The 14630-nt window shown below is 42.5% G+C and overlaps 1 protein-coding gene across 2 annotated transcripts in view; it reads left to right on the forward strand.

Annotated features, from left to right (window-relative positions):
• Positions 1 to 4810: 4810 nt before the first annotated feature.
• Positions 4811 to 14630, forward strand: part of sash1a (SAM and SH3 domain containing 1a) — a 164982-nt gene continuing 155162 nt past the window's right edge. Inside the window, exon 1 of one of the 2 annotated variants that reach the window (XM_030721288.1) lies at positions 4811 to 5968. In XM_030721288.1, the coding sequence (XP_030577148.1) occupies positions 5468 to 5968 (501 nt within the window). In that variant the 5' untranslated portion in view covers positions 4811 to 5467. The remainder of the gene's footprint in view (positions 5969 to 14630) is intronic. The other variant, XM_030721289.1, reaches the window with a different exon arrangement.

The raw sequence follows: 14630 nt of genomic DNA on the forward strand, positions 1-14630 counted from the left end.
ATACAGTTTAACACAAAGAAGCTTTGCGCATCAAGTAACATTTCAGTGCTGTCCGACCCAATAACCCACTTGTTATGAAAGGGTTCTTTTTTTTCTCCGTGTAGGTCTAAATGTTTTCAGCTCATTAGCCCACTGCGCAAGTTTTTAATTCTTGGCACAATAAATACAATTAATTTGAGCTGCCGCTTGTAACATGAGTGATTTTAATTAGCGGTGCTTTTATTGCAGCGGGCTCTTCACTTCCACTGTGCAAACTTCATCTCTTTTATGTGCCTCCTGTTTTGGTTCTTGCTAAAGATTTTCAGCTATTAAGTTATACTGCCCATTTATAATCAGGTTGTGCGGGGATAAAATGCGATGCCAAAGAGTTTCAGTTCTTTGCAGTAAATGGGAACAAAGATCTGTTTCACTGTTGTGCAGATTTTCTTATTCAAACATTCAGTGCTACATTGCTCCAGCCATCCATTTTCTTCCACTTGTCCAATTCGGGTTCACAAGGGGGCTGGATCCTATCCCACTTGTCATAGGGCGAGAGGCAGGGTACACCCTGGACAGGCTGCCAGTCTGTCACAGTCTGTGCTAACCACTGCACCAGCATGCCACCCTCCCATTGCTCCATCCACTCCTATGGAGCAAAAAAAAAAAAAAAAGCAATGTAAGCAATGCTTCAGGATTGTAGGGGCTGATCTGAAAAGAAGTCAGCATTCAACTTGTAATCACCACCACTGTCTGATTGGAGATCCATCCATCACCACCCGCAGCTCTTATTGAACCAGACCCCAGGTGAAGTTAAGCCATCCCCTCCAGCAGCAACTCAGAGTACTGGTTTGAGTTATGCCATCACTGCTATTGCTCCACTGGGGTTGCTAACATAGACAACTGCCCTGTTCCTTATACTGACGGATTCTGTCTGGTGATTGGCAGGTGTCTGTAACTGATGTGTTTAGATATTCAAACCTTGCACTGAACTGATCCGCACCCCCTCCTGCTCCCTGTGGGCTTGAGGATGTTCAGGTTTATATTGAGCTGCCAGCAGAGTGGCAGCTGGTCCTGACGTGCCTGCTTCACCTCTAGTCTCTGGAGGCCGCAGCCCAGACAGCCGTTTGTAATTAAAAGCGCATAAAGACAGATCAAGCTCCTTCCATCTCTCTCCATTTAAAATGCCAGAAGGCTGAAAAGGAATCCACAAGATGCCCAGGACTACCATCCTCCCAGGAGAGCGCTTTCATTTTTAAACCTGCAACAAGGATTTCAGCATTGGCCCTTAATTGCATCCCAAGAGAGTAAACAATGAATACTTGATTCCATACACGTTCTCTCATCAGCTACTAATCAAAATTATTTGCCCCAAAATTAAAATTTTTCCCCCGCTTCTGGACTTGTCTGTTTTCATGTACAATTCTAATAATTTTGTGAGGGTAATATACACGAAATTTATGTTGGTAATTAGAAAGCTGCATATTGAAACCGGATTTGATATGCAGTAAGATTTGTGTCCTCTGAAGAATCATCACCAACCAACTCCCAAAAGATTTGTGGAATTACATTGTTTTTTTTTTTTTTATTTTGGTTCCATTTTCAGATTTTTCATATAGCACTGATTTAGAATTGTGAAAAGTGACAGTAAAACTTTTACAAGCTGAAGTGAACAGCGTCAAAACGAAAATGCTGTGCAGCCAAATGAGTCAGGGGCAGCTGACATGCTTACCTAAATCTACTGGAGGGAACACATTCAATTCGAAGCACGAACTCATATTTATGAATTTGTTTTTCCATCTCGGTTGTGTCTCTAGCAGAGCACTCTACATATCTATCAGGGACTGACAGATAGCCACCCACAAAAAAACCTCGATCTAGAATCTACCATCCATGACCTTCATGGTGCTTTTGCATTTAGGTGGACAGAAGCCATTCTCTGCTTCAAAGGGTTTTAAAATTGAGGTCTTCAAAGGTGCAACGTAGATGTCTGAGGCCAAAGAGACCCTAAAATTTCATCCAGCAGAAATCCCTGCCTTCTAACACTCAAGTCTTCCCTGTCAGAGAGAAACAGGAGCACAAGGCCCACGCTATTAGCATAGAAAAAGCTTGGCTGTCTGCAGAGCTGCTATTGTCTGTCTGACTGTGACCATCTCCTCTCGTCTACCTGCTGGAGCTCTTCGTCTCTCAACCTGCTGCAGTCACAAGCTTTCAGTCAACGCAGTCAAACCGGCCTATACATATTTACCAGGAGCAATGTTAATGTGCACTCTCATTGCCACATATTCACATTTGCCAGTGGTAATGCATCTATATTTCAGATTTTATTAAGACATTGAGACGTTATCCATGTGGCAGCAGCTCTCTGGCTCCGGGGCAGTGCTGCTGCATTCACTGAGAAGAGTGGTTCTGTTGCTTGAAATGGACACACACTGCCTTTTTATGTCTCTGCTGAACAATCATACTGTACTACCGCTTACACATTAAGCAATACTAAACTGTATTATATATGACAGTGCACGTAATACAGGTTCATGGATAAAACTCCTTATTTGCCTATAAAAAGCAAAGGAATCCTCAAGGAACTCTTTAAACAGTTTATAAAATCTCATCTCAGTACTACAGCCTTCTGTACTGGATAATTTTTATTGATTAGTTGAACCAGTAATGATGGATGTAATTTTTGGTTGCAGTACTTGTTCACTTTTACAGTTAGTTCTGTCTGACAAATCAGAATCTATAGAATAATCTTTACCACCAGTTAACCACAAAGTCGTAGTCATCAAATTGCATCCTGTCATGAATGATGATCACTAATTCTTGAATGAATGCATGCGATCGTCATCATTATTTCTCGTTTTTTCTGTGTAGCTTGCAGATGCAAAGTTGCCCTCCCTCGCCCGTCTTGAAGTCCCTCTGGTCACTTACCATCGCCCAGGGCAGCAGAGTGGAAACACAGCAATCCTGGCACTGCCAGTACGCACTCTGAGTTCATTCACCGTAGAGTGCACCAGTCTCCCTGTTCCATCTGTCACTCTTCCCTCGTAATCCTCTGCTCCGGTAAGCAATCTTACTGAAGCAGAAGACGTGTCTTTGCTCAAAACATTGTGAGCATTTGAAAAAGAACTGCAATAGGTTTGTGTTCATAGTGACTGAAAGGGTAATGCCAGTATTTATCAAGCTTGTGGGAGTCATAAGTATTCCCCAGAGCCTGCAGACAGTCCCCGTAATCTGAGACATTAGAGGTGATTTTCTTGTCTGCACTCTGCTATTGTTGCAATTTCTTTTTAACTATTGTTGTTTTTTTTTTATGTTTATTATTTCTATATGATTGTGTGTGTGTGCATTTTTAAGAGCCACATTTTGTTTTATTTTATTTACTTTTATTAAGCATGTTTGTCTTTGTGGTAAAGTGGAGCATTTTCAGTATTAGGTGTCTGTGGGGACTTTTCTTGGCGATTGGAGGTGCAGCAGGTTTTAGGTTCAGCCGTGTAGTGTGCCACTTGATTTTACAGCATTTGTACCAACAGGCATGAACGTTTGCAGATAATGTGGGTTTTATTTGCTTATTTTGTGGCTGAATACTCACTATAGATGATCTATAGAATATCATATTACATTGTGCTCATTTAGGCCATATTGCTCATAGCAGCTGAACCCCTTTTTTATGTGTGTCTGCAAAGGATGGGTTACAATAGAGCATTTTCAAGTAATTACATTGACAGCAACAGACATGTAACAGACATGTAAATCAGGGGCAATGCTAACCCACTCGAGTCTGACTGGACTGGAAACATCTCCCCCTGGCTTATACCTCTGACATTCTGAAATGCATTTGGCAGATTTGTGATGCAGCTTCACCAAAACGAGGCTGCTTGAAGTGCTTTCTCACTCCTCCCTGACTGGTGTGTTTGTTCTCGTGCCCTGCCATATGTCATAATGGGCTGAGGCAAATCACTTCCAGCTTAGAGCAGATATAGTGATTGTATCAAACTGACCCCTAACAAGCTGTCAGCTCACATTTGATAAAGCATGCATCAGCACTGGCCAGCCTGGCATCCGTTTGGACAGAGCAGACAGGTTTTATTCAAACTGTGTTATTTCCCTTACTTTCTCTCTCTCTCTCTTTCTCTCGTCTCTGTGTTTTCCCTGACAGTTTGACTTGTTGTCTCATACTAATGATGACGGCATCAAGTGGTTTATCAGTTTGATACACGCAGCGGGGCTGCAGCGCAATACTGTACAGTCAGAAAGACATGCACGAGATGTCTGCTCGTTTCATAATAGATAAACTTTCCTTTTTTTTTTTTTTTTTTTTTTTGCGTATTCAGTCGGATCCTGCTGCTGAAATCTTCAGTTCCACAGTTACCACATAGAGGGAGCTCTTGCGTGTTGAGAAACCAAAACGTGGAAATGCTGAATGAGTGAGAGTGTGTATGAGAGAGAGAGAGAGAGAGAGAGAGAGAGAGAGAGAGAGAGAGAGAGAGAGAGAGAGAGAGAGAGATGCGGTGGACGAAATCAAATCGTGGGGGAGTAATAATGTCAAACAAACCAGCAGCAAGATAATCCATTTGGACTGTGCGGCAGGTTTAACAGGCGCTTTTTCGTTTTGGAGCAACTTTGGATAAGTCGATGGGAAGCTGATGAGCCACTGACTGCTTGGGGCTGCGCGACAAGTTGCTATAGGGGGAGAAAAAAAAAAAAAGCCGCACTATTTTTAAATGGGTACAGAGAAAATTTGGGGGGGCGTGGACGGCAGAGGAGCAGCAGAAGCAGCAGCAGCGGCGAGCATGTTGGCTCTTGGCTGCAGTTCCAGTGTGGTGATGCGCCGCCTGGAAGAAGCGGGCTGCGCATAGACTGAGCAGTTGGACGCGGAGCCCTGTGATTGTCAGTCGTCGGCTGCCGACTTTCTGTCATTTTGAAGAGCTTTTGGTATTGTTTGGATTTCCTTCGCTGCCCTTAGGCGGTAGAAAAGGACTTGAGGGAAGGAGCAGGAGCTGTTAAAGGCTGCCCTCTGTGAGGAATGAAATGTAGTGACGCTACTATTTGAATGACAGTTTCTTTTGTCGCGTTTTTATATTTGCTTAATGGAAACGTAATAATTTGAAGTGGCTGCACATAGTAAGCCACTGTGGGCCGGTAAAATCGATTATCAAATAACGTGACTTGGAAGCTGTCCTCATAATACCGAAGGGTTCTTCATTTGTAGCCTAAATACTGACAGGTGTGTGTCAGTCAGACTGTGCCAAAGTATTTTATTCATTCAGTTTTTCATCATTTAATCCACATCAGTCTTGGGTATGGTAACCAGACCTTTTGGAATGGATAAAACACAAATTGTTTGATCCAGTGATTTGCGCCTCTAACACTCAGAGGGAAACACGCGTTACATTAACAACCTTACAATGCGTGTGAAACGCGGAATGGGAAAGCAACAATCACTTTAGTGTCTTCTTGCTCCCGAGTTGTAGCCGATTTGGCAACAGCCAAAATGACAAGCAACGGACCTGTCATTGTCTACGAGTGGCTGAAGACCCTCCAGCTTTCCCAGTATGTCGAGTCCTTTGTGGATAATGGATATGACGACCTCGAGGTTTGCAAACAAATAGGAGACCCCGACCTGGATGCCATCGGCGTCTATATCCCTCATCACAGGCAGAGGATTCACGACGCGGTGCGAAGGCTGAAGGAAGAAGCCAAAGAGACGGCCAGTGGACTGTACTTCACCCTTGAACCCATGCCGCCCGCAGCCGACATTTACAGCGGGCACATGGTGGAGTGTGAGTCTAAACTGCGGGGATCCAAGTCTTGGACCGAGCCCATCAGTGACCGGGTTGGGCGAAACGGTGGGTACGTGGGGGCGCAGAGGAACCTGACCCTGGGCAACAGGAGGGAGCTGGTAATTTACCCCAAGCTCAAGCTGAAGATCATGATCAGGGATAAACTCATCAGAGATGGCATCAACCTCGCCAAGCCGCCTTACTCTAATAAGGTAAGAGGAACCAAGGTGAACAGAGAGTCCATCACGTCATCAAGTCACACAACCAACTAAATGAAAGTGCAATATACACAGATAATCACGCTGTCATAGACATACACTTCAAATGAACCTGCTTAACATGCAATTTAGTATTATGGCCACTAAAGAGGCACACTGCATATGTAAACTTTTCTTTTCGTAGGCTCAAATAAGATTTCAGATCTTTTATTCTGCTGTCACAATCAAGTGAGAGAATTTCACCAGATTTAAGAAACTGCTCACAACAATATTCAGAGAAATCAGCCACAGTTGAGAAACTAAAGCTTTTTAAAATCAAACAGATGAAATCATTTCCAAAAGTGGTTTTGTAGTGTGGCACAGATGCTTATGGGAAGGAAGGTCTGTCACCAGTACACATCATCCATCATTTAGTTGAAGGCATGCTGTCTGTCTGCTACAAGGCGTCTTGGGTTTAAAAAAAAAAGACATTTCAGTGATGTGTTCAGCATCATGTAAAGAGCTGAGTCATAGGCAAATGTCAGTGTGATGCCTAAACATTTTCAGAACCATTGCACTTTGCAGAAGTGTGAGCACTTGCTGTCAGCGTGAATGATGGGAGTGAAGTTGCTGCCGATCAATAAGACGAGAGTAGTGCCTGAGGAGCTTTCACCCTGTCTGTGATTCCTTGGGGGAGGGGGCGAGGGGAATTTACACCCTGATTATTAATCTACTCTGACCTCACCTGTCCACTGGCTTGCCTCAGCATTCAGTGTGGGTGGATCAGCCGGGCCCGTGGGGCTTAGCCCCAGCTCTTTGCTTTGATGAATTGGCAGTGGGCGGTCGATTGCAGGGGCAGTAAATGAAGAGAGCCCAGCTGGGCAGGCTGTTGCAGTCCTGTGAGGAGCCAGACTGAGAGGGCCTCTTGTTTTCACAGCACTGATAGTGACCTTTCTTCAGAAGTGTTTGAATCATATGCCTTACCAGCTGAGAGGGCTCCACTGAATTACTGCTGTTTACATAGTGGGAGGCTTTTGATAGGAGCCACTGAGAAGGCACAGGTCATGTGACCTGTATTTTAATTAATTTCTTTTTTCTGAGGCTCTGCACAACTTAAGACTCACCTGACAGTGCATGGGCATCTTCTAGAGGGCTATTCTGTCACAACAGCAGGCTTGTTAACTTGTCAGCAGAACAGACAAATCAGATACTCACTGCTGAACTATTACTACTGAATTATTTATCTTTGTGGTCGCCAGGGACTTCCACACTTGATTTAGCCACTCTTGAGCCTGTTGATTAAGTCCTTTTCCGATGTTGAGTGAGCTTGAAGAATTAAGGCAAAAAAAAAAAAAGTACCCTGAGTGATTACCTGTGCTCAGCAAATGTGTAGATTTGTAGTAAGTCTTCATCTATCTGATGGCTACTGTATTTCTAAAATCCTGGTTATGGATCTGTGTGGGAGGTGGATTGTTTGTGTCTTTGCACATTAATTTGAGGGTGTGTTTACAATAACTTTTTTTATTGTCTAGTTCCAATCAAACTTAAAATGATCATGAAGAGATTATAGTGTGTGTCTGGCTTAACACATACTGGATGCATCAACCTCTACCATTTACTGTGGCAGATCCTAACTTTGATATTATGTTCGATATTCAGTATTTGCTTGCTTCCAAATTGGCTTTTAAAATTTGACAACAGCTTTGAATTTTGCACGCTTTGTAAGCTCATTTTGTCAGCGCGTTTTTGCCATTTCGGCAAACTGTGAAGCCCACAGAGATTTGGGATTTGTGAGGGATTAACTGTCAGACCAGGCCTGAAACAAAGTGTCGATTCCAGAGGGTTAAACTATCTTTCCTTTTGAAGGCTGTATTTATTTAGAGCCAGAGCTCTGGCATTGAAGCTTTTGAGGGGAATGGGCAGGTCAAGGTCTTTCTGCTTCCCTCACTCTTTGTGTGCATGTGTGCTTGTGTATGTGTTTGTGTGTATATGTGTGACCCTGCAGTTTCGAATTGGCTCCGGCCCAGTGCTTTTTTTTTTTTTTTTCTTTTCTCTTTCCACAGTAGGAGTGAGAGGAGTGTGGGACATGGAGCTGTGACCAGCTGATAGAGTTTGACTGACTGAGCTGTGATTGGTCTGTAGATATCTCCTCTGTCCCTGCCCTTGAGATGAGATGTCATCCCTAGTGGAGACTGAGACCAGAGATACAGACACAGGGCAATTACAGGACACACAATGTCAGTCTCAAGGGATGGTCATTGTATAGCATAACCAAGCTCTCCATCCACATTTAAACTGTTCTCTGTGCTCTGAGTACTCAGGGATTTTCATGAACCGTGGCCCGTGGGTACTTTGCAGGCAAAACGATAGGCAATATAAGCACTGAGATTCATAAATCCTCTCTGGTGTGTGCTGAATGTTTTCGTGGGAGACAACCCATTATCAAACAATTCACTGAAAGGGCTCTGCTGGGTGTAATAAATACCCGTGATCCTTATCAAGGCCGCAGAGACCTCTTGTCTGAGAGAGAGAATATTATTTCTTATGATGTAAACAAACACTTGTGCCTTCGGTTGCACATTTCTCAATTTCTCATCAGGGAACAATGCAAGGAGCGAAGATGCTGCTGCCAGTTTTCTGGTTGTTGAATACACAGCAGTTATAGAGTTAATGTCCATTGTTTCGGTGGAAAGATTGATATAAGTTGATGGTATAATATAGATGATCATTTTCACGATCTGACTTTTCTTTTATGTATTGAAGTGCTGCTTTGTTTTGAGTCCGATGATAGGCGCAGCACATGGGGACAGGATACAGACTGCTGACATGCTTATTTATATCCATATAATTGTAATACAGTACCAAAATAAAATAAAACCATTTTGATATAAAACTGCAGTATCTGAGGATATTTTAAGATTTTGTATAAGATCCGTACACTCACCTAGATTTCCCTGGTCTTTCCAATTGTTTTTTTTTTTTTTTTCCTAGCCCCTTCTTTCACATATTTCTATATTTCTTTATATCTGTCAGAAAGTTAGAGCTCGACCACTACTGGATGTTTTGTGCTGAAGCTGATGGCACCTTTTTAGTGAACAAAAATTTTCAATATTGAGCTATCGGCCGCCCGCCGCCAAGTTACGAAGATGTGTTCACATGCTGATCTCATCCAGAGGCTGCTGCTTTCAGCACCAGCAGTCATAATAGCGCCTCTTTGTTAGCGCTGCGTGTCAGGAGGAAGCAGAAGCTAAACACTGGGAGATTCTCCATTGTTTGTATGGAAGCTGATGGAGCCACATGTCCTTTCACTACTGGTCTGTTTTGCATTCCCAATTTCCGCCCATTGAAACAAACTGCGGAGGCAAGTGTCCAGCATTGTGCTGATGGGTGGGTAATTTAAAAAAAAAAAATCTTGCTATCATTCAGAGAAAGAGAGAGTTGTAAATAGATGGGCACATTGTTTTTGAATCCTGGAGAAGGTTTCGTGGGTGTTTTGGTCAGGGACAGACTGACAAGTTGTGGGGGAAAGTTCTCTGCCCTCTCTGACCTCACAGAACAGCTGATCAAATGTAGTGGGTGCCAAAAGTGACAGGCCAGCAGCTTAACTGGCCTTAAGAATGTAAGAGAGGCAGTGGACCATTAGAGGTTTGGGGTGGTGGTGGTGGGGCGTAGCAGCAAAAGGAGAGATGACTTTTAAGTGGCTGTGTTCAAAGAGGAAGTTCACCTTACATGGCAAACACTCACCTCACTTCCTGTTTCTGACCGCTTATCTCGAGTATTATTGCAACACATCTCACACAGCAGGAAATTTGAGTTTTGTTTAAGGTGACTGTCTGCTGGTCCGCTGTGGCCGTTGATGGCCTTCAAGCTTCACTGGGTAGCTGCCAAGATCTGGTGGGGTGTGTGTGTGGTGGTGGGGTAGAAATTTTAACGAATCATCTGCGCTGTCAAATTGTATACATTTACCGGTCAACTGCCAACTGTGGTTAAGTTCAGGTAAAGCCAGAAACAAAATTTAACTTGCAAAAAAAAAATAAAAATTTGCATGGTTTTCCAATTAAGCTCCCCTACTGTGTAGTAGCGTCTCATCCTGCTTTCCATTGTGCGCGTGTCTGTGTGCATGCGTGGTGTGATGTTGCATAATGAAAAATATGCACACAGAAAACCATTAATTGGACTTATTAAGTAGCAGTTTTTCCTAATTGAAAACCCTTTCATCACACAAGTGAATCCCTTCTTAAATTCTCTTAAATTTAGGACGGTTTTTTGGCGAATACCCCCGTCGCCTTTGTTCACTGTTATAGGACTGGCTTTTTGCCACAAGGAAGGAGGAATCCATTCACAGCAGCCTCAGGTTTTTCTGTGTTCTGCTCAAAGCACTGTTTGCTCAATTCTTATTAAAAGCTCCTTAAAGGCATAATCAACCAAGGACTCATAAAGGGGAAGTCATAAAGAAGTCAAGGACCCACTCTATTGTCCTGAGAGGACAGAGAAAGTTAATTAGCAAAGTGAGTTCCTCTTAACATTCTATAGTGTCAGGGTTATAGGAAAAACGAAAAAGGGATGGCTCACATTCCCAGCAGACTGAAAAGGTCTCATATTCGCTCATATAGTTGCTCAGACTTCTATGAGCATCTTTGTAAAGCATATACAGAAAGCACTAGTTTTAGTTGCTCTTTAAAGCAGACTGATGGCCATCACACTGACCTTTTGACCCCACAGTGTGTGCCCTGCTGGACCAAAACACAAAGCTGTCATGTTGATCTCACCCTATACAATGAAACAGGCTGCACACCCTTAGGCTTCTCACTGGGTACTGGATTTTGCACAGTCAAGTCTTTTTTTTTTTTTTTTCTTTTCATCCTGTGTTTTCCACAGCCTGTTGATTCAAGTGCATGTGATTATTTTCCCATTTGTAGAAACTACTGTGTACATTAACTCATGAGAAATTTTGCACATCTTTCACTTCCCACTCCCATTTAGCCAAAAGCAATACCTGCAAAAGCAGTTCAATCCAGTATTTTCTAGAAATGTTATCACTGCAAAGAGAGATTCATTCACTGGATGGGTTTCAACTTTTTGTACTGTGAGTCAGAGATTTTCTGTCTGTCCCTCTGTCAGAAATGCTGAACCACCCATCTCCTGGGAGCATGAGCAAATGTGGGAAAGCAGCATTTACACTATATATGCAGCTGGCATTCTCATTTCAGCAGGAAGCAGCCAGAAGAGCTTGTTCCTCCTGTGCCATTTCTCACACGATCATCTAACTTTTAAGCCACCTTTTCCCCCCTCTAACCACGTGAACTTGATCTGAGCTCAAGATTTAGATTACAGCAGAACTGCACTGAACATTCTCTCTGATTAACAAGAGTTGTCAGCAACAGTAATCTCCACATTTAGACGTTTAGTCGATGCTGAAGGATTGAATTTCTGTTCTTGGCATAACCCACCCACCCACCAACCCAACCAGCTTTCTGAGACGTGTTGTATTTAAGTAACACGTGGGTCGTTGGGTCGTGCAGTATATATATATATATATATATGTATCACTTAAAGTTATGCGGTCATGGTAACAGCTTTAAATAAAGCAGGTCTTGCAGCCATCGGGGCCATTTCATTTTCCACAGTGTGCTGGGGAACGGGGTCGTGATGACACACATTCATGACAGATGCATTATCAGAGCTATTCTGGTCCAAGGTTCAGCTTCCCGACAGCCTGTCTAGATGACACGCATACTGTGTTACCTGCATGGGGAAAGATCGCCTTCTGTATTAGAAAGACTAATGTATGTTTGGCCCCCTTTTGACTTGATTTCGTCCTTTTAGTTGGTGGTATGTATTCACATGTTTGCCCTGCAAACTTGTTGGCTATACTTAATTTTTGTGTTTTTAGTTTCAATGAAAGTCTTACAAGTCTTACAGTGTCACAGGAGCCCTAAAACTGCATTTTTAGTTGGCCTACAGAAACCTCATCAACACTGTTTAAGCCAAGTGGAAGAAAGAGGCTTCCTTTAGATGCTAAGTTCGACTTAGCACTTTGGGATCCAAGCCTTTAAACATACAGCTACCGTATAATTTATGGTTTAGTGCACATAAGGCAGATTCATTGTCAGCCACAGCAAACAGAAACTACATGCTCGGTTAGTGCTGTAACACATTTCTTTTTCCACCTCTTCCTCAGTGCTGGCAAATGCAAAATGCACTAACAGCTTCTTGCTTTCATCCAAAACGTGCGCAGAAGCGTAAAGAAATCCTAACATCACAGCAGCCTTTGCTATGGTTGCAGTATATGCGCACAATAAATGACCCTGTAGTCCTGACAATGAAGATATCAAGTCCCCCCCACCCACACCCACCCAAACAGAATGGCAAGACAAGAGAGATGACAAGAGAGCAGGCCAGAGCATCTGTCTGTGTCAGGCTCCAGATTGCACTCGCTTGCAAATCAACATGAGCGCACATGTTTTCTATCCCTCTACATCTCTATTTTGCACGCTCATTACTACAATCAAAGCCGTTACTCAGAAGGAGTAAATTTTCACCTATAAAGTGACAGATCTTGCTAGAAATGCACAACCACACACACTGTTGCACATTTAGCGTGATGATGTAGGGCTGTCACTCATCTCAAGTACTGATTTTACTCTAACGTCCTCGGTGGTCATGTGTGACCTATAGTCCAGGGAAAAAGAGCTAATTAATCCATGACTCCCACACAACTATGAACCAGAAGATCACGCGCTAAAAGAGCTTTTGTTAAAAAGTTACCATGGAGACAAACAGAATGATATTTAAACATTAAACCAGATGTTTCATCCTGTAATCTCTGTAATACATTGCCAGGAGTGGCAGGTTTAAATGGCAGACCACAGAGGTTGGGATTGTTGCAGTAATGCAATAATTCTATCAGCAAAACGAGCGCTCCGTAGACTTAAATGTTGCTCAAGCGTTTGGTTAAGCTGCTTTCTCATACATTGGTATTTCAGAAAATTATAATTCATGACGGTGAAGGGGACAACTCGGCAATGAATGAGCTGCAGTTTGGTAGAGCTATATTTCATCAACTAGAAGTTAAATCTAATGGATAGGACTCCTACTTATTTTTAAAGTCAACCATTGCAATAGCTTGCTTTGTCCAATCAGCAGTCTCTAATCCAAACATTAAATTTAAAAGGATAGAAAGCTGCAAATCCTTCATTCAGAGAAACTGAAAGTAGAAAAATGGATTTTAGATGAATGGATAACTGCAATCTAATGATTAATTTTGCTATCACATAATCTTGTACTTATTATTTTTCCATTTGTTGCTTAACCATTTCATCAAAAACAATGAATTGTAACCTCTTTCAGCAATGTTTCCATATGTCAACGAATTGCTTTAGTTATGATTTAATCTGTTTTCTATTTTTTTTTAATCGGATCATCAAATTCAAATAACACTTTTCAGCTAACCTTTTTCAGTGCTGGTAATCTGCAAGTGTCTGCATACGAGCTGTAAAAAAAAAAAAAAAAAAAAAAAGACTTATCGTTTATCCTTTCAGTGAGCAGTACTCTGCTCATTTAAGACATGTGACGGAGAACACTGTAGTCGTGTTGCCATAACTGGATAAAATCTTCTTTCCTATGAAGATGCTGTTAAGGATGAACAATGACAGTATTCCTTAATAAGCAATGTTCACTCAAACATGCTCCATAAATCAGAATGATGAGGGTTGAGAAATATGGTATAACTGCATCTTAGTGGAGGATTTCTTTAGGCAGGGTGCAGTTTTGGGCGGGTTAAAGCCCTTCTGCCTGCAACAGAGCTTAATTGTCTCACATGTAGCTACATCTTGGCTCATGTCAGCCCATATTACCTTGGACTGTGTTTAAAGGATGTAATGCAGGGGTGTAGAGAGACAAGTAAGGTATGATAGCAGTGACTATCAGTGTTAGAGAGACAGACAGGAGTGTATATAATTACCTTGTCTGAAGCTGCTGCCAGCTAGGTGTATGGAACGCCGCACAACTAACTCTCAACCCCACCCCCCCACCCCTTTGCCTCTAATTGGTCCATTTCCAAGGCATGAGGGCAGGGCTGCGCTGAAAGCTTTGATCACGGAGACCACACCGGTGTCGATATGTGCCTACCTGAGTGCTTTTGTAGTGGCTGTGCCTGGCAGGGGATTAAGCCATACTAAACCCACTGAGTGTCTGTCTGTCTTGCTCTGGCTTCCCTGCGGCTTTACATACCTGAATCTGAACTCTAATTACCTGGCATTTTACTGCATTCCTCAAACACACCCACGCAAGAACACTCAAACCTGTACTGTGTGTTGTACCTCTTGTTTAAAATAAATAAATACATTTTTAAAAAAAATGCCTTCTATTTCACAGGTACACTTTGGTCTTGTGTGCTTTGAACTGGAAGCATTTGTGCATTGCAGCACATTCTGACACAAATATGAGACTGGATTTTGCGTGATCGTTTTCTGTGCCTAGTGAACAGGAGTTCAGTCTCCAGTAGCACTACTAGTTCAAAAAAAGTGTTGCATGCATGCGCTGGTTCTTCCAGTAGACTAAGCAGAGAAGCATTTTGATGTGTAGCAAACTAACGTATGCAATTAACATACAATAAATTAGTGCATGAAGCAACATTTTCTTTGCTGTTTAATTGGTTTTCTATGAGAGAAGGTTA

Source organism: Archocentrus centrarchus, chromosome 24 (assembly GCF_007364275.1).
Source record: "Archocentrus centrarchus isolate MPI-CPG fArcCen1 chromosome 24, fArcCen1, whole genome shotgun sequence".
In the NCBI taxonomy this organism is placed as follows: domain Eukaryota; kingdom Metazoa; phylum Chordata; class Actinopteri; order Cichliformes; family Cichlidae; genus Archocentrus; species Archocentrus centrarchus.